We start from the raw sequence: 25216 nt of genomic DNA, 5'->3' as shown, positions 1-25216 counted from the left end.
GTGGTAGTGATTTATTTCCTCTCTAACAGCCAGAGTTTGTAGGAATAAAACTACAGAGGCTATAAAGCACAACTTAAGTCTACAATAATTTGAAACTAGTGGCTACTGTTTAAACACATACAAAAAGACTAAAAGACCTTTTTTTGGTGACAGACATTGCAGATTTGGCAGTCTGTATAACTGTTACATAATACTACAGTGAGGAAACCCTATTCAACAGGACTACTTAGTTGAATTACACATTGGGCTTGTTTACACTTGCCCCCAACTTCGAAGGGGGCATGGTAATCGGGGTGATGGGAGATTACTAATGAAGTGCTGCAGTGAATATGCAGCACTTCCTTAGGCTAATTCTCCCCCCGGCAACTTTGAAGTGTCAGACTTCGGAGTGCCGGCACGCATGTAGCCAGGGCACTTCAAAGTGCCTTTCCTCCTCAAAATCCTGGAGAGTAAAGGCACTTTGAAGATGCACAGGCTACACACGAGCCGGCACTTTGAAGTCTGACATGTCAAAGTTGCCACAGGGGAGAATCAGCCTCATGAAGTGCGGCATCATATTCACTGCGGCACTTCATTAGTAATCTCCCATCACCCTGATTACCATGCCCCCTTCAAAGTTGGGGGCAAGTGTAGACCCAGCCATTGAGAGGTAGTTTAAATAAAATCTTATGTATGGCATCAAGTGGCAGGCTGGGTTTTTTTATTTTATTTTATTTTCTTACAAAAGTGACAAATCCTATACAAGCAGCATTTTGGACACATTTCTATAAAAAGTTCTGGTGTTCATTAACCCAATGCAACAGTCTTATAATATCCCTTTGGTACCCAGGAATTGAGATTTAACAAGGTGATAGAACAAAGTACTTCACAATAGAGCCAACAGCAGGAGCTCTGGACTGGCCAGCAAGGGCCTGTTGACACAATGAATACACTCTCCACAAGTCACTCTCTTCACACACCTCTATCACTACCACCTCCACTCCAAAAATAGGCATTAAAAACCCCTGGATATTTAAATTGGGGAAGGAAACTTCACCAAATGTTTTTCTTCTAAAACTGTACTGTTCTGAGAGTGTTAAATGGGAGTGTTTTCCCCTTTAAAATTTTCAAATGAGCTCTCTGTACCCTTGAACCTATCATATGAGTGCATAGTACAATATGGTATGTTGTGGACAAACGCAGAACTATTTCATGTTAACTACTAGTAAGTCTCTGGGCTTTTTTCATCTTCATGTAAATAGTGTGTTATATTTCCTCTTTCTAAAAATGCAAATTGTTTTCTTTAGAGCCCCTGAGGAAAAACTGACAAATAAAGGGACACATTTCTCTAGAAAAATTTTACTTCTCTGTTATTACTATTACCATTTAAAGACCTCTGGTACAGCTGCATTTGTGTTGCAGACTTACTCTATAACCTCGGATGAGTACAAGAGCCGCTCCTGGGAGAATGAAAACTGATTGACATGGGGTTTTTTGTTGTTTTTTAAATATGTAATATTCATATATCACTTTAAATCTTAAGATAAGACTATGTTTATAACCAACAGCAGTGCTTCTTAAAGATCATGTCAATTCCTTGTGTGTGTCCTTGGCTTATCTCACACAGGCTGTGGCCACGCTTGGCCAAAACTTCAAAATGGCCATGCAAATGGCCATTTCGAAGATTACTAATGAGGAGCTGAATTGAATATTCAACACCTCATTAGCATTAGGATGCTTCCAGCTGTGGCACTTCAAAAGGTGCCGCTTTCGAACGCTTGCGGCTTGGCGCGGCGACATGGGGGTCCTTTTCAAAAGGATCCTACACCTTTTGAAATCCCCTCATTCCTCTCAGTGGAGGGGAATAAGGGGAGTTCAAAAAGTGTGGGGTCCTTTCGAAAAGGACCCCCGCATAGCCGCACCAAGCCGTGAGCGTTTGAAAGTGGCGCTTTCAAAGCACCGCAGCCGGAAGCATCCTAATGCTAATGAGGCGCTGAATTGAATATTCAGCGCCTCATTAGTAATCTTCGAAATGGCCATTTGCATGGCCGTTTTGAAGTTTTGGCCAAGTGTGGCCACAGCCATAGGGTGCAGACAAATTATGAGTGCAGCTCCCTTTAACAACAAAGGGGAGTTATTTATATAATTCAGTGAGCAATCTAAGAATACACCCCACTGTGGATTCATTACTACAGCTATGCATTCAAAACTGGCATTCTATGTATTGTATATTATATTCAGTTATGCTAGAAAGAAAAAAAGTGCATAGTGCAAGTGACAATGCTACTTCCTACTCCTCCAGGTTTTTGGAGGTTCCAATGAATCAGCTGATCAGTTCTCAACCTCTTCCAATCACGCTTTCTTTACAGAGTTTTCACTCATCACTCCAGCCTCAATCCAGACAATGTTTATCCTCCTTCTGGTCTTAAGCTCCAGCATTTTCCTTTCTAACTCCAGGCATACGTCCTAAATTTCCCACATTGCCTTTAAGTTACGTTAACAAACTAGAAAGTACTTGAGTTTCTTGGTGCCCCTACTGTTTTCTGGATAATGTGCTGCTTTAGGGGTCACTTCTTTTGTGTCACACCACAGCTGGGTAAATGGCAATCAACTGTTTCTAGCAATAATTTGCAAAAGGTTACTTCACATTTTTATTCCCAAAAATCTTTTCCTGCTTAAGAAGAGATTTTCTAGTGAGACAATCTCAATAGTCTAAGTCATTCAACGAGTAACAAAATTATTTCCCCTGATGAGGACTTGGCATTCCAAGGTCCATTACAACTGGGGAAGTTTGCATCTTCCAAGAACGGAGGGGAGCTGCTCTTTTTTAAAAAAACTTCACACAAAACCACATCCCCCTACTTCTCTCTCTCTAGCTTCACATGCCATTAGTAGGAGGTGGAGCCAGTCCAAAATATGACCGCCTCTCTAACGCCTTAGTGTCTCAAATCTGAGCACAGAAGCAGGTGCTGCTTCAAGGGTAATTTAGCTCCATGCCGGAGATTTCTGTGTTATAATCTTTTATTTTTATTTTTCTCCTTGGCATCCCCTAATAGACAGGGGATTTTGTACAACAGGATTCTGCAGGAAACCAGCACAGGGAAGAAAACACTTAGCAGTGTAGCAGCTAAGCTCAAAGAAGCACCTGCTCATGACCCAGCTACACAATACTGTATGTTGCCTTCCACCCTGACCAGCAACATGGCATTCAGTTTTAGCTATTTGGAGCAGAAATGCAGGAACAGAAGCTGGCTTTGCATGATCTTCAAGCCAGTGGTCTCAGGCTTCTCAGAACTCTAGGATAAGGTGAAACATACCAGCAAGGGCTGACTCCAAAAGCTGAACTGTGGCAGGCAGAAATTCACCAGCAGGATGTGGTATTTGAACACAACAAGTTGGACACTTTGGCCCCTTTTTTTTTTTTTTGTTCTGGTATGAAATATAGTGGCTGGAGTGAAATATGGTGCCAAGCAGCACCTCCAGCTAGTACATCAGCGAATAAGGATAATCCAGTGGGACAGGACCTCACATCCCTTTCAGACTGCTTAGCCCCAGTTGTTCCAAAGAAGGCCTTAGGTCTTGTTGTGCTTGGCATTCAATCGGACATGTACCATTTGCTAGGCAGGTCTGCAGAGCACATCATTCAAGTAATTTCTGCTGCATGGCTAGCTGGACTTCAGTGCACTTCTTTATCTATCAGTTTAAAGTAGATGTGCTGTCTCCGTCTGACAGAACTTCTGGGGGTTTTTTTTCTTGATTTTCTATCTTCAACATTCATACAATTGGGGAGGAAAGAAGAAAAGTGAGCAAACAAAATAATCACCCTTAAGAGCCAATTTTCCTTTTGATGAACTTTTCTTGCTGTTTTCAGTCTCCCTTCCATTTGCAGAGATTAATTTTGTTGCTGGCTGCTTCCCAGTAATGGCTCATAAAGCACCAGATGGTCATGAGGGAGAAATGTAAAATTTCCTTTACCTACCTACAACTTTTTCTCCTCTGAAGTGAACACCTGGTGCTCCATGAGACACCACCCAGGGCATTGCTTAAATCTTATTAAATTACAGTTGGACAGGAAATATCTCAGCCCTTCCTTTTCCCCCAAACACAGCACTCCTACAGAGAGGGGGAAATTTGAGTTCCCTCAGACTGGAATCTTGTTGGGCTATAAATCTTCATTCCCATTTTTCTATAACACAAATGAATTAATAATTAAAAAGTAAACTAGCCTGGCAATGGCTAATCTTTCATAATGTTTATTCATCAGCACAGACAGTCTTTCTACCTTGGGCAGATAGTGGGGGAATTAGAAAAACAATAAGTTATCTGAAAAACTCCACCTGCTGGCATTATTTTGTGAAGCTGGAGATGTGGGGCATTATTTTATTTTATTTTTTAACAAGCCTCTATGTCTGGAAATTAAGGAAGAATAACCCAGTTGTAATGCATCATGGAGCAGCAGGAAAAATTACTTCAAAGAAAAAATCACAGGTACGTACATTTCACTTTCTCTGCCTACACAACAAAGAGAGGTAGGTACATCCATTGCTTTTAACAAGTGCTCCAGCACAGAAGGGGAGAAAAACCTATGACAATAACAGATTCTAAAATTGTATTCTCACCTCTTAATTAAGCCTGAATGTTTTGTCTGTAAACAAACCAGCAGCAGTCTCAACCACCATTCACAACAGACCAAGTCATGAAACTTCTGTACCAGGAAAGACTCAGCATTAAGAAAAATGCAAGCATCACAGGTTCAGGATAAGCAGTGGAAAGACCAAAACCTTTAGTGATAGAATGATCCCAACTTCTTCCAGTTAATGTGGGGAACAAAAGGAAGAAATCATATAAAATCCTGTAATCTCAGAATATAGGTCATTAGTAGGAAACCTAGCACAGGACAGTTGGGCATTCCTCAAAGACCAATCAAGGGCCCTTAATGGGTTCTATTGTTAGTAATGAAAGAAAAAGAATATAATTGGGGATAATTGTCATATCTGCACAGATAGGAAAATCTGAAAAGTTATATTTTATTCAACAAATGTATAAATCAATAAAGGAGAGCTTTATGCAGCATTCCAAGACCAGAAGCCAAACTTGCAGTCCTGATTCTAGCTTGCCTGTACAAATGCTAGTACCTTACAGCACCTGTAAAGATACTTCAATATCCAAATGCTGTAGCTGGGCAATGATTTAGGCACTGATACTGCAAGAAGCTCTATGTGAACAGATCAGAGAGCCCATACAGGGCCCCTCTTCAAGTCAAGTCAACAGGGTTCCATGTGGGTAGAGGTGTTTGTCCCCACTGCAGGACTGGAATCTTAGTGAGAAAAATTCAAGAGCAAAAGAGAAGAAAAACAACTCCCAAAGAAATTACTGGGGGATTAAAAAGAATGCTAGTTATACAATCAATGCAATACTTAAAACATAATTGTGCCACTGAAGCAGCAAAATTTGATACACAAAATCCTTTCAATTGTTTGCAACATACTGTTGTGAAAGAAACAAAAACTGCATATAACATATGTTTCTTTTGAACACAAAAAATTGAAGATTAAAAAAATACATTGTTACTTCTCTGTTTAAACTTTATTTACAAATAACTGGGTGTTCCTAATTTAGACATAAAAGCTCTTTCCTGGGTAAATGGCAATAAGCTGAGAATGATCTGAGCCCCTCTCACAAAAAATACAATAGTTTTACTTAGTATCAATAAAACATTTTAAAATATACTCAGTTTTGCAAGTGTTACAATCACTGTTCAAACTGAATAGTAGTCTGAGTGCTGTACGAAGTGCATCAACAGAAATTCTAATTCTAGCATAACGTTTAAGTGCCATTGGAGCTAAGCGGTTATCCTTGTAGGTCGTTAAAACAAGTATCACAGACACGGACAGGTTTCTTAGAAGAAGGAGTTAAGGCGTTCTTTGCGGAGCACTCAGCACAAAAGATATTTCCACAGTGTCTACAGTGATGCTGTGAAAGATGAAAACAACAGATACTGAATTGTCAAATACAACTTAGTGAGCAAAGTACAAGAAAAGAAACTCTTGCAGAAGGTATCGGATCAGTTACATTTAACACTGGGGTCTAAGTGGCACTTTGGGTTTATATACAACTCAAACTTTAAACTTAATCTTTAATACAACTTAATCTTTAAACTTTCCAGAAGTGTTTACATGGCTGGAGAGACTTTCAATGATTCATAAACCCCTAAATCACTTTTAATGAGACTTAAGAGTTACTTGAAAGTTTTACCCTCAGTATTTAGGTCCATGAGATACACATTTCATGGACTTAATGAAATCCCTTAAAACTGCTGAAACCCCCTAAATTCAATACAATTAGTAGCTGTGACAGACTGTATCTTAAAATATACTGAACAAATCTCCTAAAATTAAGATAAGATTCACTGAATTATGTTAAACTGTACTGAATGAGGTTAACACCCATGTGAATGTGTGGGTGTGGCCTGGTATGAACCGTCTCTCCTGGGGCAGGAAGGGATGCCAGTGAACCTTCTCCATTCTCAGCCTTTGAAGCCAACCTCCTAGGTGAAATGCACATAACAAGTCCAAACTGGATTCTCCAGGGTTCAACAGAAAAGATTTTTTGACAAAAGACTGGATTTTAACGACTCAGAGACTTCTTCCACAAAAGGCCCCCCACCCCTCAATCCCTGGAGATACTCTGCCTGCTGAGACTGTATGCTTGTTCTTTGCTGAAGCTCTGAAGAACTTGTAACGGAATAAGAGATGTGATGTTAAATGACTGCACTTGCAAGAGCCCATGTGAGAACTGGGATGAATTCTGGAATATTGATTAGCATCCCTGTAGGTTCTTTTATTGGTTTTGGTATATCTTCTCTAAAATGTTTTTTACCTGAAGAATAATGTGAATTTGATTGCCAAGAACTGTGTTGTAACTTATATGTGCAGCAATTTCATTGTTAAATGTTTCTTCAGAGAAAGCAAGCTGGTTTTCTAGGGTCTGTGATGGCACTGACACAGTGAAAGCATGGGAATGCTCTCTTCAGAAGGGATGGAGACATGTAGCTCCACCCAAAAAAAAAGCAACACCCGGGAAGCTGGAAACCAAAAGTTGGTGCCCCTGTTGAAACAGTGGGCAGAAATACAGATGCAATTTTTCCCTGAATTGTGACTCAGGAAACATCAAAGGATTTCAAATGGTCACAGGGAAGCCAGCTGGATTACATTGACAGAGCTATGTATATATCTTGTATTTCTAATTTAGTCAGTGCTTAAAAAGTTCTTCAGAACCAAAATATCAGACCAAAGTCATGCCTGATATAAGCAAACGTAAGTACCGGTTTAAAACAGAATTTATGTTTACAGATAAAAGCCATACTGATATAAGTACCCTTATACTGGTAAAACCTGTGTCTACACAAGGCGCTGTACGTCTTCAATTCTATCTAGCTGTACACAGATGAAGTTAAAGCAGCACAACACCTGCATGTAGACAAAGCCTTGGGCAGTACAAACCATCCTGTTGCTGAGTTGCACATTCAGGTTTAGATTAAGTACTTTAAAAAGGCTCTTATACTTTGCTTCAAGTACAAAATAGTTCAGAAAGAAAACAAGATCTAGAGAATCCCTCCGGAGGCACACCTACCCTTCTTATGGTCACAGAGAAGCCTTTCCCACAGGCCATGCAGTTCTGTACCTCATTGTCCTCTGCCCACTTCCTGTTTAGGGCTTGAGTGTGTTTGATCTAGATGAATAAAACAAATACATACGTTTTAAAATACAGGTCCATTTCCTATTAATGTCCTCTGCTACATCACAAACTGTATACATTAGAATAAAGCAGTGAGGATTTGCCATGGCAATTCAGCAGTCATAACACCAACTCCTAGTTATTTTTTAAAAAAAGAACTTTCTGAAGTCCAAACCGTGGGCTGCATTCAGAGCTTACAGGAAGTTCACTTGTTATCAACAGCATCCTGGGATGCAATGGGAATGGCATGAACCTGTCTGGAGTGACAATACACTATTCAAGTCAAAATACTTTTCACCTCTACATACTAGTATTGGCATGCTTAGTGACACGATGTGATTTATACCTGTAGTGACTGGTTTTCTCGGCCTAGCTCCTGCATTGCTGCAGTTGTATTGTCCAGCTTTTTTTTCAGTTCCAGGAGTTTGGCTTGAAGCTTTTCAATTTCTCCCTCGCTTTTAATACATCTGAAGATGGATAGCAAATAGTAAATTAAATGTATGCAAAGCAAGTACTATGCTATTCAGCAAAATGTCACTACTGAAAGGCTTGGCCACACATCCATAACAAATAAATCACTGTAATAACCCATTGTATTTCTTTTCTGGAAAATTGATGCATTATGTTAGCAATTAATCTAAAATCACAATGCGTCTCACTCAAACAGCAAGCATGTACTGGAGGATTGTGGGGCCCGTGTTTCAGAGGGGGTTCATGACTGGATGCACTCCCACCAGCTGGAGTATGCTGCTCTGCACAAGTGCTGAACAGGACAGTCTCATTAAGCTGCTGCAGCAGTTCTGGCAAGCTCCGTTTCAGCAAAGCAAATAGAAAGGAGATGAAAGAAAAAATAATGACTGTTCCTCGCCTGTAACCAAGGTTCTTCGAGGTGGAATGTACATATTCACACTCTTGAGATGAGCACCAACCGGTGCTATTGAACAGTGCCCAGCAGTGTCTAGCTGAAAGTTCACACACACCCTCTATGTTCTTGCCTTACCATTCGAACATGTTCTATGAGGAGGGCTATAAAAAGGGGATTGGCAATGGCTACTGGCTCAGCTTCTGGCAGAATAGTTAGAACTTTGCAGTAGAGGAAAGAGGGCAAAGAGCGTGAATATCAAAATATATCTTGAAGAACCTTACTTATTGGCAACTAGCCTTCATTTCTTCTTCATGTGCCTACCACACACTCCCGTGCTTGGGACAATTTAGGCAGCAGTATATAAAGAATTCGAATGGTGGGTAAGGAAGGAGGTCCTAACTAAATAAGGAGTGCAGAATCAATCTACCAAGCAAGCACCTGACTTAACTGCAATATCTAATGCATAATGTTTAGTAAAGGTATACAGTGAATTCCACATGGTGTCTTTACAGATTTCATATTGGAGCCTGTCAAACACAATTTTGCCATCAGTGTAGTACAATGTGTTCTTAACACAGCACACTAATACTATGAGGCATTCTTATACATTTCTATTATAGATTATTTGACACATCAAGACAATTGTGTTGGAACGGGATTTTCTTTACAGTTACCTGCAGGTGAAATAAACAATCAACATGACAACCTGAAATCCTCACTTCTAACTGGAACGACAACATTCTTTTAGCCTTCAATCAATGTAACTTCCTTTCCCCTTATTTGAATGTAGTTTGCAGGTTGAAAAAAAATGCTTTTAGGATGCTGGACTGTTTAACACCAAAGTCTGAAACTAATTTGGCCTGAACTTTGGGAGAGGACAAGGAACTACTTGGCCTTTATGAAATACAACTTTTGAGCTGTGATGTTCGCTACGTTCACTGTAATAAAAGCAGATAATGCTTTGAAACAAGGAGACAAACTAAGTTTAATTTCCGAACAGGAAATGGCTTTCTTTTAGGGGGAGAAAGTTACTCAACTGTTTACAACTCTCTTAATGATATTATGAATGAATCAATACATATTTCCCATCTCTTGGTGTATGAAATGCTATAAATGCAACTAAATGTACTGTACGAGACATAACAGATCAACCTTTGTTCTTTAGAAGCGATGAAAACTCGTTTACCCTGCACAGGAGCAATACGCTTATTAGCAACCCATAAGGAAAAGTATCCATTTGAACATGTATTTTCTAGTTGAATGTTTTCTCACATTAGTAACCTGTGTACATCTACAGAGAAAAATTTTGCTAATACTGTAAGATTTAGTTAGAATGGATCTGGATGACACACATTCCACATTAGTCAATGTCTGTATCATCTCATAAGAACGAGGAAACATCAACCTGTGACAAGCTTTGTCACAAAAAGAAGCCTAGGCACCAGGTAGACTGATGTATTTATCTCCTTTTCTGAACGTGGATCCAAATCCAGGTCCAACAACGGGTTCAACCATGACAAACAGGGATCCAAGGTAGCAGCAAGGGTGAGATAGTCTTTCTAGGTGAACCTATAAATATTTGAGGACAAAGTAGTAGCACTGCAGAAGATGCATGTGGTAAGAAATCCACCCTGTGCATTCTGTGAGGAGGAAAGCATTCTTTTGGATCACAAGAACATAAGACTCTTATCCAAATCTCTCTTTCTTGCTGAAGAAACATGAAATGGATCTAAAAATGCAGTTCCACAAGTACCTACGCAGAAATCATCACTGAAGGTATCAATGTCAAAGCAATACATGGATCTTTCTTAGGACCTGACACAAGAGAATGATCTTACTGTCTTGTCTGTCTCACACCTGCGTGTTTGCAACTGGAATGATCTGACAAGTTCCCTGAATAGGAGTCAATGCAAGACCCAGAAACATGCTTGGTGGTGTTGTTTCTCCAGAACTGAAGGTCCTGGTTCCAAAGAGGCATCAGGTGTTAAATGTGTATTATCTAAGGCCATTTCTGTTACCATGCCCTTTTTTGTAAGCAGTTTCGAGGTTTTTATTGCTGACACGTCAGTACTCAATTTTGTACAATCAAGGTGGCTCACATCCATCTATAATAGTGGTTGGAAAGAACTGAGGCAATAACTGCTTCCATACCTCCTTTTATAGCCTCACCCTGGGTGCTTCTACACTTTCATTCCTCTTTTGAAAGAGGCATGCAAATGAGGTAAATTGGAAATGCAAATATGGTGTAAATTTGCACACTTGATACCTCATTTGCATATTCTAATTTCAAAAGAGCTTCTTTTGAAAGAAAGCCCATGTAGACGCTGCTCTTTCAAAAGTAAACCCCATTTTCGAAAGAATCCTTCTTCCCTTTAAATAAAGGGAAGTAGGATTCTTTCGAAGATGGGGTTTTCTTCTGACATTACAATATGCAAATGAGACACTGACTATGCAAATGTATGCCTCATTTGCATTTTCAATTTACCTCATTTGCATACCTCTTTCGAAAGAGGAATCCAAGTGTAGACACACCCTAGAAGATCTGAACTAGGGGTACCAGGAAAGCTGTTAAGAGGTCAGAAGCCTAGACTAGGAAACAAACAGGTCTACAGAAGAGGAGAAATATCTAGTGAGTCTGAGGAAAGAGAAGTTACTCACCTGTAGTAACGATGGTTCTTCGAGATGTGTCCCCGTGGGTGCTCCACAATAGGTGTCGGGCTCGCCCAGCGCCACAGATCGGAAATCTTCCAGCAGTTTCTCCTGGATGGCGCATACGCCGGCGCACGCCACCCCCCTGCGCACCCCCGGCCGCGTGCGCGATCCGGTCCCCGCCAGTTCCTTGACCAACCACCTCAGATACTCCTGAAAAACACTAGACAGAGATCCAAAGCGGGGAGGATGGGCGGGTGCTGGAGCACCCATGGGGACACATCTCGAAGAACCATCGTTACTGCAGGTGAGTAACTTCTCTTTCTTCTTCGAGTGGTCCCCGTGGGTGCTCAACAATAGGTGACTACCCAGCAGTAACACAAGTAAGGAGGTGGGTAATCGGTTTATGTGCAGCTTGCCCCCAAGAGGACTGCTGTCGACAGACGAATATCCTCTTCGAACACCCGAGGCAGGGCATAATGCTCGGCGAAGGTCGTAGGATGACCAGGTCGCCGCTCTACAGATGTCTTTTAACGCGATGCCCTTAAAGAAGGCTGTTGACGCCGCCACCGCCCTGGTGGAGTGAGCCCTGGGCGGGACCAGCAAAGGAGCACTTTGAAGTTCGTAACACATTTTTATACAGGACACAATGTGCTTAGAGATTCTCTGTGAAGAGAGACCTTCTCCTTTTGACCTGGGAGCGAGAGAGACTAGGAGCCTGTCCGTTTTCCGGAAGGACTTAGTTCTGTCTATGTAGAAGGCCAACGCCCTCCTCACATCCAGGAGATGCAGGCATGCCTCCTTGCCGGAGCTGTGAGGCTTCGGGTAAAATGAGGGTAAAACTATTGGCTCGTTAAGATTGGACTCCGAAGAGACTTTTGGAACAAAGGCTGGGTGCAGCCTTAAGGTTACCGCCTCCTTTGAGAATACTGTGCAGTGCGGCGTTGCCATCCCTGCCGCGAGCTCACTCACCCTGCGGGCTAACGTAGTTGCAAGGAGGAAGGTTGGTTTTTTTTTTGTTTTTTTGTTTTTTTTTTTTTATCGTAAGGAGACATATGGGAACTGTGGCTAATAGTTCAAAAGGTGGACCCGATAGCGTGCTGAGCACCAAGTCCAAATTCCACGATAGTCGAAGCGGTTTCCGAGGGGGGTACAGGTTTACCATCCCCTTCAAGAACCTGGTAACGATAGGATGGGCGAATACCGTGGGCCCTTCCTCTGTATGCCAAAAGGCTGATATAGCGGCGAGGTGGACCTTTAGCGAGGATAGAGAAAGCCTGCCTCTCTTGAGGTCCAATACGTATTCTAGTATTACAGGTATAGGAACGTCAAGGGGAGCTAACTGCTTGGCGGAACACCAGGCTGTGAATCGAGTCCATTTGTGCTTGTAAGTCCTCCTGGTAGAGGTCCTTTGGCTACATTCCAGGACTACTTGTACTCCCTCCGTACACGTGCTCTTTAAAGAGCTGAGCCATGGATTAGCCATGCTTGTAGGTGCAGACACTGAGGGTGCAGGTGCACTATGGACCCCTGAGCCTGCGTGAGTAAGTCCGGCGCCACCGGTAGAGGGAGCGGTGGGCGGTCCGACATGCGCAAAAGCAAGGGAAGCCATTGCTGCCGATCCCAAGCGGGACTATGAGTATCATGCGAGCTCTGTCCCTTCTGGCTTTGTGCAAGACCTTGTGGATAAGCACTGCAGGGGAAACGGTAAAGTAGGGAGCCCCTCCATGAAAACATGAATGCGTTCCCCAGGGATCCCCGCCCCACTCCTGCCCTGGAGTAGTACTGGGGACACTTTTTGTTGTACTGGGTGTCAAACAGATCCATCTGGGGAAACCCCCATGTACGAAAAATGCGCCGTAGCAGATCGGAGCGGATCTGCCATTCGTGCGTGATTGCGAAGCGCCTGCTCAGCTGATCTGCTTTCACGGTGTGAGCACCCGGCAAGTATGAGGCTTTCAATGTTATGTTGTTGCCAATGCACCAATTCTACAATCGGACTGCTTCTGCACATAGGGCACGGGATCATGCTCCTCCTTGTCGATTGATGTAAAACATAGTGGAGGTATTGTCGGTATTGAATCCCGACTACTTTGCCATGTAGGTAATCTCGAAAATGTTTGCAGGAGTTGAACACTGCTCTGAGCTCCAGCATGGTTATGTGCAGTGCCTGTTCCGCAGGGGACCATAGCCTTTGCGTTACCTTGTTGCCGATGTGCGCTCCCCATCCTATGTAGGAGGCGTCGGTAGTAAGAAAAAATAGAAATTTGTGGTTGGTGAAAAGGCACCCCCACTAGCAGATTCTCAGGGCTTTCCCACCATACCAGGGATCTGTGCACCTCTGTTGTGGGCGACACCACCCTGTGGACAGTGTGGGATGCCGGTTTGTAAACGCTCGCCAGCCAATGCTGCAGGCTTCCATGTGCAACCTGGCATTCTGTACCACAAACGTCACTGCCGCCATGTAGCCCAGCAGCTGTAAGCACGTTCAGACCGGCACCGTGGGGCTGTATGTGATGACTTGCACCAGCGAACTGATGGCGCGGAAGCGGGCGTCGGGTAGGTACACCCCTGCTGTGATAGAGTTTATGCGTGCCCCTATGAACTCTATATGTTGTGTGACTTCGGACTTTGATTTTGCGAGGTTGATGACTAGGCCCAGCGGAGAAAACGTGTCCACTGTGACGTGTATCATGCATGAGACCTCTGCCTTCGAGGCCCCTTTTAGCAGGCAGTCGCCCAGATATGGGAAAAATAAACACCCCCTGTCTGTGCAGGTAGGCTGACACCACTGCCAGGGTTTTGGTAAAGACTCTGGGGGCCAAGGAGAGGCCGAACGGAAGAACCCTGTGCTGGAAGCGCTCCCGGCCGACCGTGAAGCGGAGGAAGCATCTGTGTGCCGGGTGGATTGTTATATGAAAGTAAGCATCTTGTAAGTCGAGTGCTGCAACCCAGTCTCCATCGTCCAGTGCCGTGAGTATCAAGGCAACTGTGATCATCCGAAAACATTGTTTGAGCAAGTAACGGTTGAGGCCCTGAAGATCTAAGATGGGCCTCCAGTCTCCTGTTTTCTTCTCTGGTAGGAAGTAGCGTGAATAAAAACCTTCCCCTGGAATTATTCTGGCACTCTTTCCACCTCCCCTATGAACATAAGGTGATTCACCTTCTGCTTGAGCCTCGCCTCGCGGCAGCATCCCTGAGGTGAGGCCTGGTGGGAGGCTTCGTCGGTGGAAGCGACTGGAAGGGGATCGCGTAACCCGTGGCTGTGATCTCCAGCACCCATTTGTCTGTGGTGATCTTTGCCATGGGGAGTGGAACGGTCTGAGGCGATGATGGAACATGAGATGAGAGTGGCATTGAGTGAGGGTATTAATAGTGCAGCCCCCGACATACCCATCAAACTTGTTGCCTTTGGGCCTGACCCGAGGGCATACGGCTTTGTTGAGAACGTCGTCTAGGAGTTCTGTACTGTTGCTGCTGTTGATAGCGCCCTTGGCCGTAGCCCCGTTGATATTGAGCACGCTGTGGTTGTAAGAGTAGCGTCTTTGCTGAGGATAAAATTTTTCCCGCCTGTATGGGGGAGTATAAATGCCCAAGGTTCTAAGTGTAGCTCTCGAGTCCTTACTGGAGTGAGGGACCGCGTCGGTTGAGTCTGCAAACAGCTTTTGTGTATCAAAGGGAAGGTCCACGATCTTCACCTGTAGGTCCCTCAGGATACCCGACGTCTGGGGCCAGGATTCTCTACGCAGGAGTAAGCCTGGAGTAATTATCAAAATTATGGTTTGCTAGGTGTGCCCATAATTTGCCGTTCTCAATAGCAGGGTAGAAGAGGAGTATACCTTCCTGCCAAACAGCTCTAGCTTCTTAGCATCTTTGTCCAATCCCCCCAATTTGTACTGAGAAGCCTTTGACCTCTGCTGGGACGACTCGACCACCAAAGAATTTGGTTGTGGGTGCCTGAAGAGGAACTCCGTACCCTTTGCCGGGACGAAGTACTTCTTATCCGCTCTCTTGTTCATAGGCGGAACAGAGGCCGGAGTCTGCCATATAGTAATGGCTGACTCCAGAATGGCTTCATCCAGTGGAATAGCAATTTTGGACGAAGCCGGGGGTCTCAAATTTTCCAGGAGTTTGTGATGTTTCTCCTGCACCTCTGCCGTTTGAATGTCTTGCGTGAAAGCCACCCTTTTAAACAGCTCCTGAAACCGTTTAAGGTCATCCGGGGGAGAGACATCCCCGGGGGCCATGGCCTCATCTGGGAAGGATGGGGAGGAACCACTAGGGTAAACCTCCCTCGAACCCTCGGGCTCCTGCGGTCGATGATACACTTGCTCACTGGAGGATTGTGAAGGAAAGTCTCGCGGTTCTAAAATTAACTCCCCTTGAGAAAACTGTGTTTCCGTCCCCGATCGGGAGTGCCCATGGGGGTATTGAGCGGCCGGGGAGGACCTGCCCCTGGGTGTAGGCCTGTTGTGTCAGTGTCCAGCATGATAAGGACGACCATGGCAGCATGGGCAAGGGTCTGGGGATGGAGACCTAGACCACTCACAGGGTGTGTGCCCCCGATGTCTGGGAGAGCGAGACCTCCACGATGACACAGATAGAGGTGAAACTGGCTTGTGATAGTACTCCAGGGGATCCAATCCCAGAAATGGTGAAGGTGGCCCAAGCCATGGTGACACTGGTTGGAGGAATGGAGAAGGAGGTTCCGGATGGGCCGGTGGAGACACAGGCCTTCGGTGCGGCATGTGTATCACAGGGGGAGGGCTTGGTGCTAACAGCAGCGCAGCCCTGTCCGGAGATGGACTGCAGTGCCGGGCTTTTGATTTTCCCTTTCCCCTCCCCTGTGGGGCGGCACCGCCCCTTCCGTGCCGGGGATCTCGGCCCCACTGTCAGCGCTGTGCTCGGCACTGTCAGCTGCGGTGCCGCGTGGGTATCCGCCTCTGGTGCCTGTAGGCTCCGTGCCTGGCACCCCTGCACCGTTGGTGCCGCAGGGGCCGGTGCCGCCTGTGGCTGTGCCGCCGGGTCCGGCGCTTGCCTCACTGACGCTCTAGGCGCCGCGGGTGCCGGCTGTTGTATAACCGGAGGCTCAGCCTCTGCCACATGCGCTGCTGCGCTGTCGCTTGCCTGAGTATGCAGCTGGGGGCTGTGTGCTCCGCTCGTCCTGCTCACTGCAAACGCTGGCAAGGATCGAGCCAGGGAAAGTTTCCTCCACTTCTGCACCGAGGGGATCAGAGAAAGCTGTCCTCCTCTTATGCAACCCAGAGGGCCCTTCTGGGTGAGGCTTCTCCGGCAAGTCCGGCTGGAGAGCCTTATCAACAAGAGCATTTTACGCCTCATCGCTCTGTCCTTCCTGGCCCTGGCTGTGAGCTTAGCACAGTGAGAACACTTCTGGGTAGCCTGTGACTCCCCCAGGCATTGGATGCATTCGCTATGCCCCACGGAGGCCGGCATAGCTTCACGGCATGACTCACGCTTTTTAAAACCTGAAGAGGCCATTGCGGTGAGTCCTTTACTGTTAATAGGGTACTTAGCACTGAATCTGTGCCTTTCCACCCCAAATAGTGATCACCGGCCTGCGGGGCAGCGGGCGGTCTAAATGGTCTTCACGTCCGCTCTTCTAATCTCGAAGAAGCAGCACTTTTGCCCCTTCACAAGCTTCACAGGGGAACCAACCACATGCTGAATTTTAGACAGGTCAGTAGTGGTCACATTCAAAAATCTGAAAAAGCACTTTTCTGCTACAGAGGACTGACAAGTCTGTTCTAGATCACTGGGAAGCTGATGAGCCTATTCAGACAGAGGATCTTCAGCGGAGGGAGCCCCAAAGGACCTACTCAAAGTATGGAAGTCCCTTCTGCCAGGCCTTCGAAGACTCATGGAGGCCACTGACCATACCTCCAACTGCCTGCAACAAGTGCAGCATGGATTTGGAAACCCTCCAAAAGAGCGTAATTAAGGATCTGCAGGAAATGTACACGAGCCTCTTAAGGTCAGTGTGGGCTGGGGCCCTGGTTAGCATCTTATGTCTCATGAGAAGCCAAACTGTAATGCACCTGCCAAGGTTTCCAGGAAGGGGGCATTACATCACAAAACCCACAGGGTGTGGTAGCTCTTCGCTGATTAGATGGTTAACAAGTTGAACAGCTTACTAAGACTTGATGGAGACTTCACTCTCTGGAAACCCCTACCTAGAACACCCGGAGCAGCACAATACAAATAAAATGTATAAAGAGCACTAGAAAGACAAATGCTGTTTTTCAAATTTTTATTTACCCCCTTCGTAATAAGGAACAAAAAACACATTCACTGACTCACCTCTCCAGCAATGCTCTCCTCTCATCCTGATTATTTTGTACTGTTGCTTCTAACACCGCAATCTCCCCACGCAAATCATCTGTCTGTTTCTCTAGCTCACTGACCCGCCTTTGACTGCTCTGCCACTCTTTCTTCATTGTAGCCAGGTTTTCATTCAGAGCTGTGATTTGCATGTTGAGCTTGGCCTCCATCTCCTCGTGTTGTCTGTTTTCTTCTTCTTTCTCTCTTATCTCTGTGTGCTGAGGAAAAGGGAAATATTGAACTATGAGCTATCAAACAGCTCTTAGCTAGACTGTGCTGGGCAAATTTTGTAACCAGGCTGATGTGTTATCAATTCTAATATCACAGAATCACAGAACACTAGAACTTGAAGGGACCTTGAGAGGTCATTGAGTCCAGTCCCCTGCCCTCATACATAATTACAATGACGATAATGCTTATCTCTGCTACATTTGCAACACCTTTTTGATATTTTACAGACAGCAAGTAGTTTTGCAGGCATATCTTTCCAAAGAGTTACTTTTCTAATGGAATGCTGTTCCTTGTAAGTTAAAGGAAACTAGATTTTGCCCTTCTGGCATTGTTCAGCTGAAGCATTACAATTTCAAACTAAGTCTTAATTCATAAATAGCTATAATACAAAACAAATGTTTTCTTATGGCCCCGTTAAGGGTTTTCGATCAGGGATTCCCAACTGATGGGTCACGACCCAAACATGGGTCACCATTAGATTTGTTAAGGGTCGCCAGTAGCTAGGAGCTGCATGTCATCTTCATGAAGGCATTTGCAGCTCCTTAACTCTGCCAGTCCAGCAGCTCTCTCTATCAACAGAGAAGCAACTACACATTACAAAGACCTTTGACATTCATAGCTATCCCAGGCAAGTCACTTAATAGACTATTGAAGTAAGTAATTTTTGCCTCCCCCTCCCCACTTTTACCCCTCTTCTGTTCCATGTACCTGATTTGTCAGTTTCCATTTTCTTGTTTGTATCTCCCCACAGCCTCTGAATGTGACCCATCCAGTCCCCCCAGCCTGAGTGTGACCGCCACAGCCCTCAAGTATGACCCACCCAGCCTGTGAGTATGACTCCCCGCAACTCCTGAGTGTGATCTCCCAGCCCCTCCAGCCTCTGAGTGTGACCCTTCCAACCCCCCAACCTGAGTGTGATTCCCCCAGCCCGAGTGTGACCCCACAACCCTTCCAGCCTATGCGTGTGATCATCCCAGCCCCCCCAACCCAAGTGTGACTCCCCTAAGTTCTGAGTGGCTCCCACAGTCCCCCAAGTCCCCCTGCCCGAGTGTGAACCCCCAGCCCCTCTAACCTCTAAGGGTGACCCTCCGAGTGCCCCCCATGGGTGTGTGCCTTCCCCAGGCTCTCAGTGTGACCTCCAGCCCCCACATGTGACTCCTCCCAGCCCCTGAGTGAGGGGTTTAAGATGCGGGGGGTCAGGGAAGGGATTTGGGGTTGAGGGTCTTTCCCCCACCACAGCTCAGATCAACTACAATAATAAAATAAAAAAAGTAGTCTTCTTATTTTATTATTAGTTATGTATTTTCCACTTTTCCATGAAATAACTACTATGAACATATACACATGGGGGGGCACAGTTTTGTATTCTTGCCTCAGGCACAAAATTAACTAGTTATGGCACTCCCCCTCACTCCCATTTTTGAATTTCCTTGAGTCACCAAATCTTCCTGAACTGTCAAAATGGGTCCCCATCTGGAGCAGGTTGAGAACTGCTGCTTTAGATCTACTTAGCCTATTGTACCTCTGTTTTCACATAGTATACTCTGCCTAATACTGAAGGTTTCTGGAAATATTTACAAATCATTGATTAAAATTAAAATGTTCTTTGAAAGGATAAAATACATGTACTAAAGGCACACAAGTGCTACATTTTCTCACCAGTTTAGTTTCAATCTCAGCACATTCCTTCTTCAGTTCTTCCTCCTTTTTCTTCAACTGATCTTTGATAATTTGCTGATTCTTCTTCTCCTGTTCAAGAGCTAAATTCATGTTATCTACTTTGCCCTGCAGCTCTAGTTTCTGTTGAATCAATAGTTGCTTGGCATCCTTTAGGTTTGTCACCTCCTGTTAAAATACAAGTTTAAACTATCAAACAGGGTCGAAAAATAAAATGGTAAAAATAACATACAAACTAACTTCAGACTAAGAATAACTATTGACTCGAATTGGAGACCAAACACCTTTACTATACAAAACATCAACAGACCATGAGACTAAATTTTTTTCTTGAAGCTCTTGACCTAGGTTACAAATTACATCTTAGATTACTAAAAACAGAAAACAAAATACTTTTCCATTACAATATGTCTGCTTACTCTCTGCCTTTCTGTCAAACAGTAGGTTTGTCAGTTTCACTTTCTTTAAGTCGGACTCTAATCAACTTCACTGCAAGGTTTTCTGCAATACGTTAAGAGTTACAAGGTCCAATTTACAAACACTGTGGTGGCAAGGAGAAAATTTTTATTTGTTTATTATTCTGATGAATGTGGGATGCAAGATTTTCATAGGACACATTTCACTGAAAGTCAAGACAAAACATGAGAAGGATTTTTTTTTTAAATCCTTGCACAGATGAAACAGCCAAAGTGGAGATATTTTTGGTTTCAGTCTGACTGCAAACACAGAGAATAAGAGGTGAATATTAAGCTGACAACCCAGTCTGCACGTGTTTTAAAATTCACTGCAGCTCTATAAATTCCATTTTTTTTAGGACAGAGGTTTCAGAAAGACTGACAGCTATAGTTAGTGTTCCCAAAATCATAAATCATTGAACATCTGGAAGCAAACCATCATTTTTAACACTGGATCACAAAAGAACAGCTGAAAGCTATGTCTGTTTTGCCTTTCTGCAGATCTTGAAAATATCCAGGCTATTTTAAAATTAATTTATTTTTTATTTGATTGTAAGCTCTTTGTAGGATGGATTGTGTCTTCATTTGCACTCACAAAACCAACAGAAGCAAATAAATTTCTATTAATATAGTATTAATAAAATAGAAAACAGACAGACTGCCTTTTAAAATATGTCAGATTTCAGAAGAGACAGGACAGTTTTAGGGATGTAAAATGTAATGAGCACTTAGCAAACAAAACAGAGGCACAGGCTATGTCTACACTATGAGAAATTCACTATGAGAAATTCGAATTTATTAATACTGATTTTGTAACACTGGATTTTATAAATTCAAAGTTGACTATCATCACCTCTCTACGTGCTCCTCACAAAGTCGACTTATTGCTGCCACACTCAACAGTCAGACATGGACTGTTGCAGCAGTGCATTGCATTGTGGGAACCTATCCCACAGTTCCCTCATCCCCATAGTATTCTGGGTATTTTCACTGATGCAGCATGGGAAAAAAATGCCCCATAAGTAGTTGTTGCTTTTGACATCATCGTTCCACTTTGCATTGTCCTCATTCCCCTCCAGTGGTAAACAATCATCCATTCTTCCAGGAGGAAGGAAGGAAAAGTAGGGCATCAACAAATATCACCAAATTAACAGAAATCTCTTCTGTAACTGAATTGCTTTTTAAAACTGCAGCTGTAACTGCATTATCAAAGATTTCATAAAAAACAGCAGGTAGGTGTCTTCTCAACTGGCCCTTCAACCCGTCCCCACTCCCTTGAGTACATCTGACCCCTGAAAACAATAAAGGGACAATGCAAAGTTTGTAGAAAGAGTAGCTAGTAAAGGTTTTGAAAAAAGGAGATTTGGTGAGTGAGAGTCTTTGCCTTCCCAGTTCATTATACAGCTTCTCTGCACAGTCTGGGTCTTCTCAACTGGCCTTCCACCCACTCTTCCCTGCATGAAGGGGTCCGAAGTTAGAAGAAAGAGGATAGAAAAGGTTAGGAAAAAAGATTTTTGCCTTCACTCTTCACTACACAGACATTGCCAACGCAGGGGGATGGGGCTTGCTAAATTTCACTACCACTGCATGTGTGTGTCGGGGGGTTGGTATTCGGGAGGTTGAATGGCCAGTTGGCATGGTCCCCGAAAATCTTTTTTTTGGCTGGGGGGTGGGGTCTGTGGCTCAAGGACCACTTGAACCATAGGCCCCGACCTACAGCCAGGCCCCAGAATTCCTAGGCACTGGGGGAGACTTTTCCCTCGGTGGCAGCAAGGCCCCAAAAATATTTTTGGTGGAGGGCCCATTGAAACAGTCCCCCTAGTGGCAGCAGGCCCCCAAAAATCTTAGCCGCCGGGGGAGACTTCCTCCCAGCAACAGCTAGATCCCAGTGTCCTTGCTGTGGTGGAGGGCATGGGGGGGCTTCAGGAGGAGGCAGCTGAGGTAGTCCCCTCAGCAGCAGCAAGGCCCCGAAAGTCTTAGCTGCTGGGGGGAGATTTCCCCCGGGCAGCTGCAAGCCCGCGAACATCTTTCCCCTGGGAAGACTTTCCCACAGTGGCAGCAAGCCCCCAGAAGTCTTTCCTGCCCTTGGAGCCCTCACCACATGCAAGCCAGAACACGGCGCTGCCTGATAGCATGGTCAGCACCGAATGGCAGGCATGTCCTTTCATTGTTTCAGGGTCTCGCCACACGATGGTAGGTGTGGGAAAGACTGCACAGTGCTTGTTGGGGATGGAGTTGGGGGGCTGGAAACATGTAAACCACTGAGAAGAAGTTTCTTGGCCTTTCGTATAAGCACAACCCGCACAACAGCCTTGCTGCTACGTGGTGTGGTGGGGCAGTGCCTGGCGCCAGGCAGCGCAGAAAAAAAAATACCAAGTGGTCAGCTAGCAGAGGTAGAGACAGAACCACAAAATTCATGTTGGGGCTATTTGCAAAGGGTAGATGCACCCTGACAGCTGACAGCAAAGAATGAAAGACAATTCTCAGGCTCTCATACAAACATGACCACACAGCCACAGGCTTCCTGGTCCCAAATTGAAATTCACAGTCTTCCCGTTACCTTATTCCTGCACACCTGGAGAGCAGTGAAGATGGAAGTGGCCAGAGTGGAGCACTGTGGGGCATTGTGGGGTACATATGGGACACCTCTGGAGGCTAATAATTCGATTTGAAGACATAGCACTTCCACACTAGCTTTCTTTTGAACTTTTAGATTCAAACTTGACGCTGCACCCCATGTTATGATATCGATGTTACTGCTCCCTAAATTGAGCCAATGGTATTTAAAGCGATGACAGTCATGTGGTCAGATTGAGCTTACTGCTTTAAATTTGAATTTATCTTGTAGTGTAGACACAGGCTTAAAAAATTAATTCTATTCAACATTCCACCTCCATTTTTTCCCTCTTGCTCTTAAAAAGATTTCTAACACTTAGTTTTGCCTCAAGTGATTTTAAAAGAAGTTTCAACAAAATTGGTTCTAGTTAATATTGGTTTGGTATTTTAATGTTGTAAATAAATTACATGCACTTAAGAGTTACAGGTATGTACATTTTTTAATAAATGGACAAATTTAATTAAGACTCCTGCTTTTAAAAATTAGAATTCAGGTTGGATACAACAATTCAAAGACAGATTAAAATTCCCCTCAACATCTTTACACTTTATGGCTGGGTCTACACTAGAGAGATTTGTCAATAGAAGGGGCCTTCTGTTGAAATAACTCAGGGAGCGTCTACACACTTAAAGCATTCTGTTGACAAAGTCTCAGCAGAACTCTATATTTTCCTCGACAGTACTATTTCTCAAAAAATTGAGGTATAACAATCTCTGGACAGAGTACTGTCAACAAAAGGGTAGCGTAGACACTTCTGTCGACAGAGAAGGCTTCCGCTTGATGGGCAGCCCTCTTTGCGCACAGTGAGAACTTTTCCTCTTGTCTACCTTTAATTAAAATACTGGGAGAAAGCCTGGGCTGTTAATTGCTTAGCGTCTTCTGCATAAAAAGAGAGTGTATGGTCTAGAGGTTAGAGTGCAGGATTTGAAGTCAGGAGACTTGGATCACAAGCAACAGACTCAGTCTTCCTTTGTGAACATGGAGAAATCAGTTAGGCCTAACTTTTGGACACCTGGCCACTTCAGGAAGTAGAATCTACATACCCTGGGTAAAGTGCTTAAAGTCCCTATAGAACACATGGGCAGCAAAAGAAACCTAAGACCGGGACCCACTAAGCTACAATGCTAGGAAGGGAGCTGCCTTAAAGTAGCCAGTGGAAGATGCTGAGGAGAAAGTGGGACACTAACCAGGAAATGAGATGCCTTAGTCTGGGCTGGAGAACACCTACCTCTACTTGCAACCCACATCCAGGATCCCCATGTGGGAATACAGTACTTAAGCTGTTTCTTGCAGAAGTGGTGACAGCACACGTCTAAACTCCATGTAAAACGGCCAATGAGCAGAGAGGAGGTGAAGGCCTCCTTTATCATTTCTAACCCAGTGACTAGTGTACTCAGTATGTCACAGACCCCAGTTCAATTCACCTCTCTGGTTGACATGGAGAGGGAGGTTGAACTTGGGTCTCCTTCATTGCCAGAGAGTGCCCTAGCCACTGGAAAACAGCGTAATTCTCGTTCTCTGGCCCAAAATATAGTCCATTATTTATACACAGAAAAATAGCTTCAACAAGACTGACTGACTACCCGCATAGCCCAGTCTTCCGAGAATACCAACTGGAATGGGCCCCACAAGGCAGGTGGGGACATCTATCTTTACCTGCTGTGAGGATCCCACAGGGGATAATCCATGAGAATAGTTACCTGAAAGTCTGGACTGTTATGTGCATAGCCAGTGGCAGAAACTTAGGCATGACAAAACTTTATGCACCTCCAGAGTTAGGTGGGAAATGACCAGGGGGTTTGAAGATCTCAGGGGCACTTTAAGTACTTTTTTGGATATAGGGCTCAATCGCTCTGTGCTTTGCTTCCTTCATGTATAAAAGGGAGATAGTAATAGCCATAGTTGCAAAGAAATTTGAGATTCACTGACTGAACATGTTAAGTTCATGTATTTTCTTATTGCTAGCTGTAGTTCTCACTTGGGTCTCAACATACCTTCTCACATTCTTGCTTGCAGATCTTAAGCTCTTCGCTCAATTTAGTACGGTCTTTTTCCAGTCTAGTCTTTATTTCCTGGAGTTCTGTTGTTTTAGATTTTTCATTAGCCAAGTCTTTTTCTTTCAAAACCTCGGGGGAAAATAAATCAAAGGAAAAATAAGACCGCATCCAGACTTATGTTTATCAAAAACCTCTTGATCAAAGAGATTGCTGATAAGAGAAAGATTGTACCAGATCTCCATGGAGAATTATTTCATATGATTTAAGAGAAACCCTATTATTTAGATTAATCTTTAAAATCAATCATCTGTCTTTTTTCTTTTCACATTAATTTTGTTCTCCAACGTGGCCCCTTTGGGATAATTAACTTATGCTGAAAATGTTACTTTATTCTTTCATTTCAACTATTTGTTTAAAATCTTTTATGTGTCAGTGCTCTAACTGTAGATACAAATTGCATTAGCACAATACATTAAGAAATACTCTCACCTTTTTAATACAGTAAAAGTTGTGTTATCCAAAACTTGGATAACCAGCAAATTCTGTTATCTGGCACAGCAGGCCCATGGGGACACTTGGCCAGCAGCAGGAGGGCCAGCATCCCAACTGGAGCAGGCTTCTCTGCAGGGGTTGGAGTCCTGGCCAGGGCCGGCAGCCCTGCCAGCAGCAG

General features: G+C 44.2%; 1 protein-coding gene across 5 annotated transcripts in view; it reads right to left on the bottom strand.

The window, feature by feature from the left end:
- Window positions 1-2014: 2014 nt before the first annotated feature.
- EEA1 (early endosome antigen 1) overlaps window positions 2015-25216 on the bottom strand; it is a 160195-nt gene continuing 136993 nt past the window's right edge. For all 5 annotated transcript variants that reach the window (XM_075011958.1, XM_075011967.1, XM_075011976.1 and 2 more), the window contains 6 exons: window positions 24544-24675; window positions 19460-19645; window positions 17549-17787; window positions 8063-8183; window positions 7612-7710; window positions 2015-5952 (listed from right to left, as the gene is read on the bottom strand). In XM_075011958.1, coding sequence (XP_074868059.1) covers window positions 5830-5952; window positions 7612-7710; window positions 8063-8183; window positions 17549-17787; window positions 19460-19645; window positions 24544-24675 — 900 coding nt within the window. In that variant the 3' untranslated portion in view covers window positions 2015-5829. The remainder of the gene's footprint in view (window positions 5953-7611; window positions 7711-8062; window positions 8184-17548; window positions 17788-19459; window positions 19646-24543; window positions 24676-25216) is intronic.

The sequence above is a fragment of the Carettochelys insculpta genome, chromosome 1 (genome assembly GCF_033958435.1).
Source record: "Carettochelys insculpta isolate YL-2023 chromosome 1, ASM3395843v1, whole genome shotgun sequence".
NCBI classification, from domain to species: domain Eukaryota; kingdom Metazoa; phylum Chordata; order Testudines; family Carettochelyidae; genus Carettochelys; species Carettochelys insculpta.
Note: the sequence above shows the minus strand (reverse complement) of the source record. Positions and strands in the feature narration are given on the sequence as shown.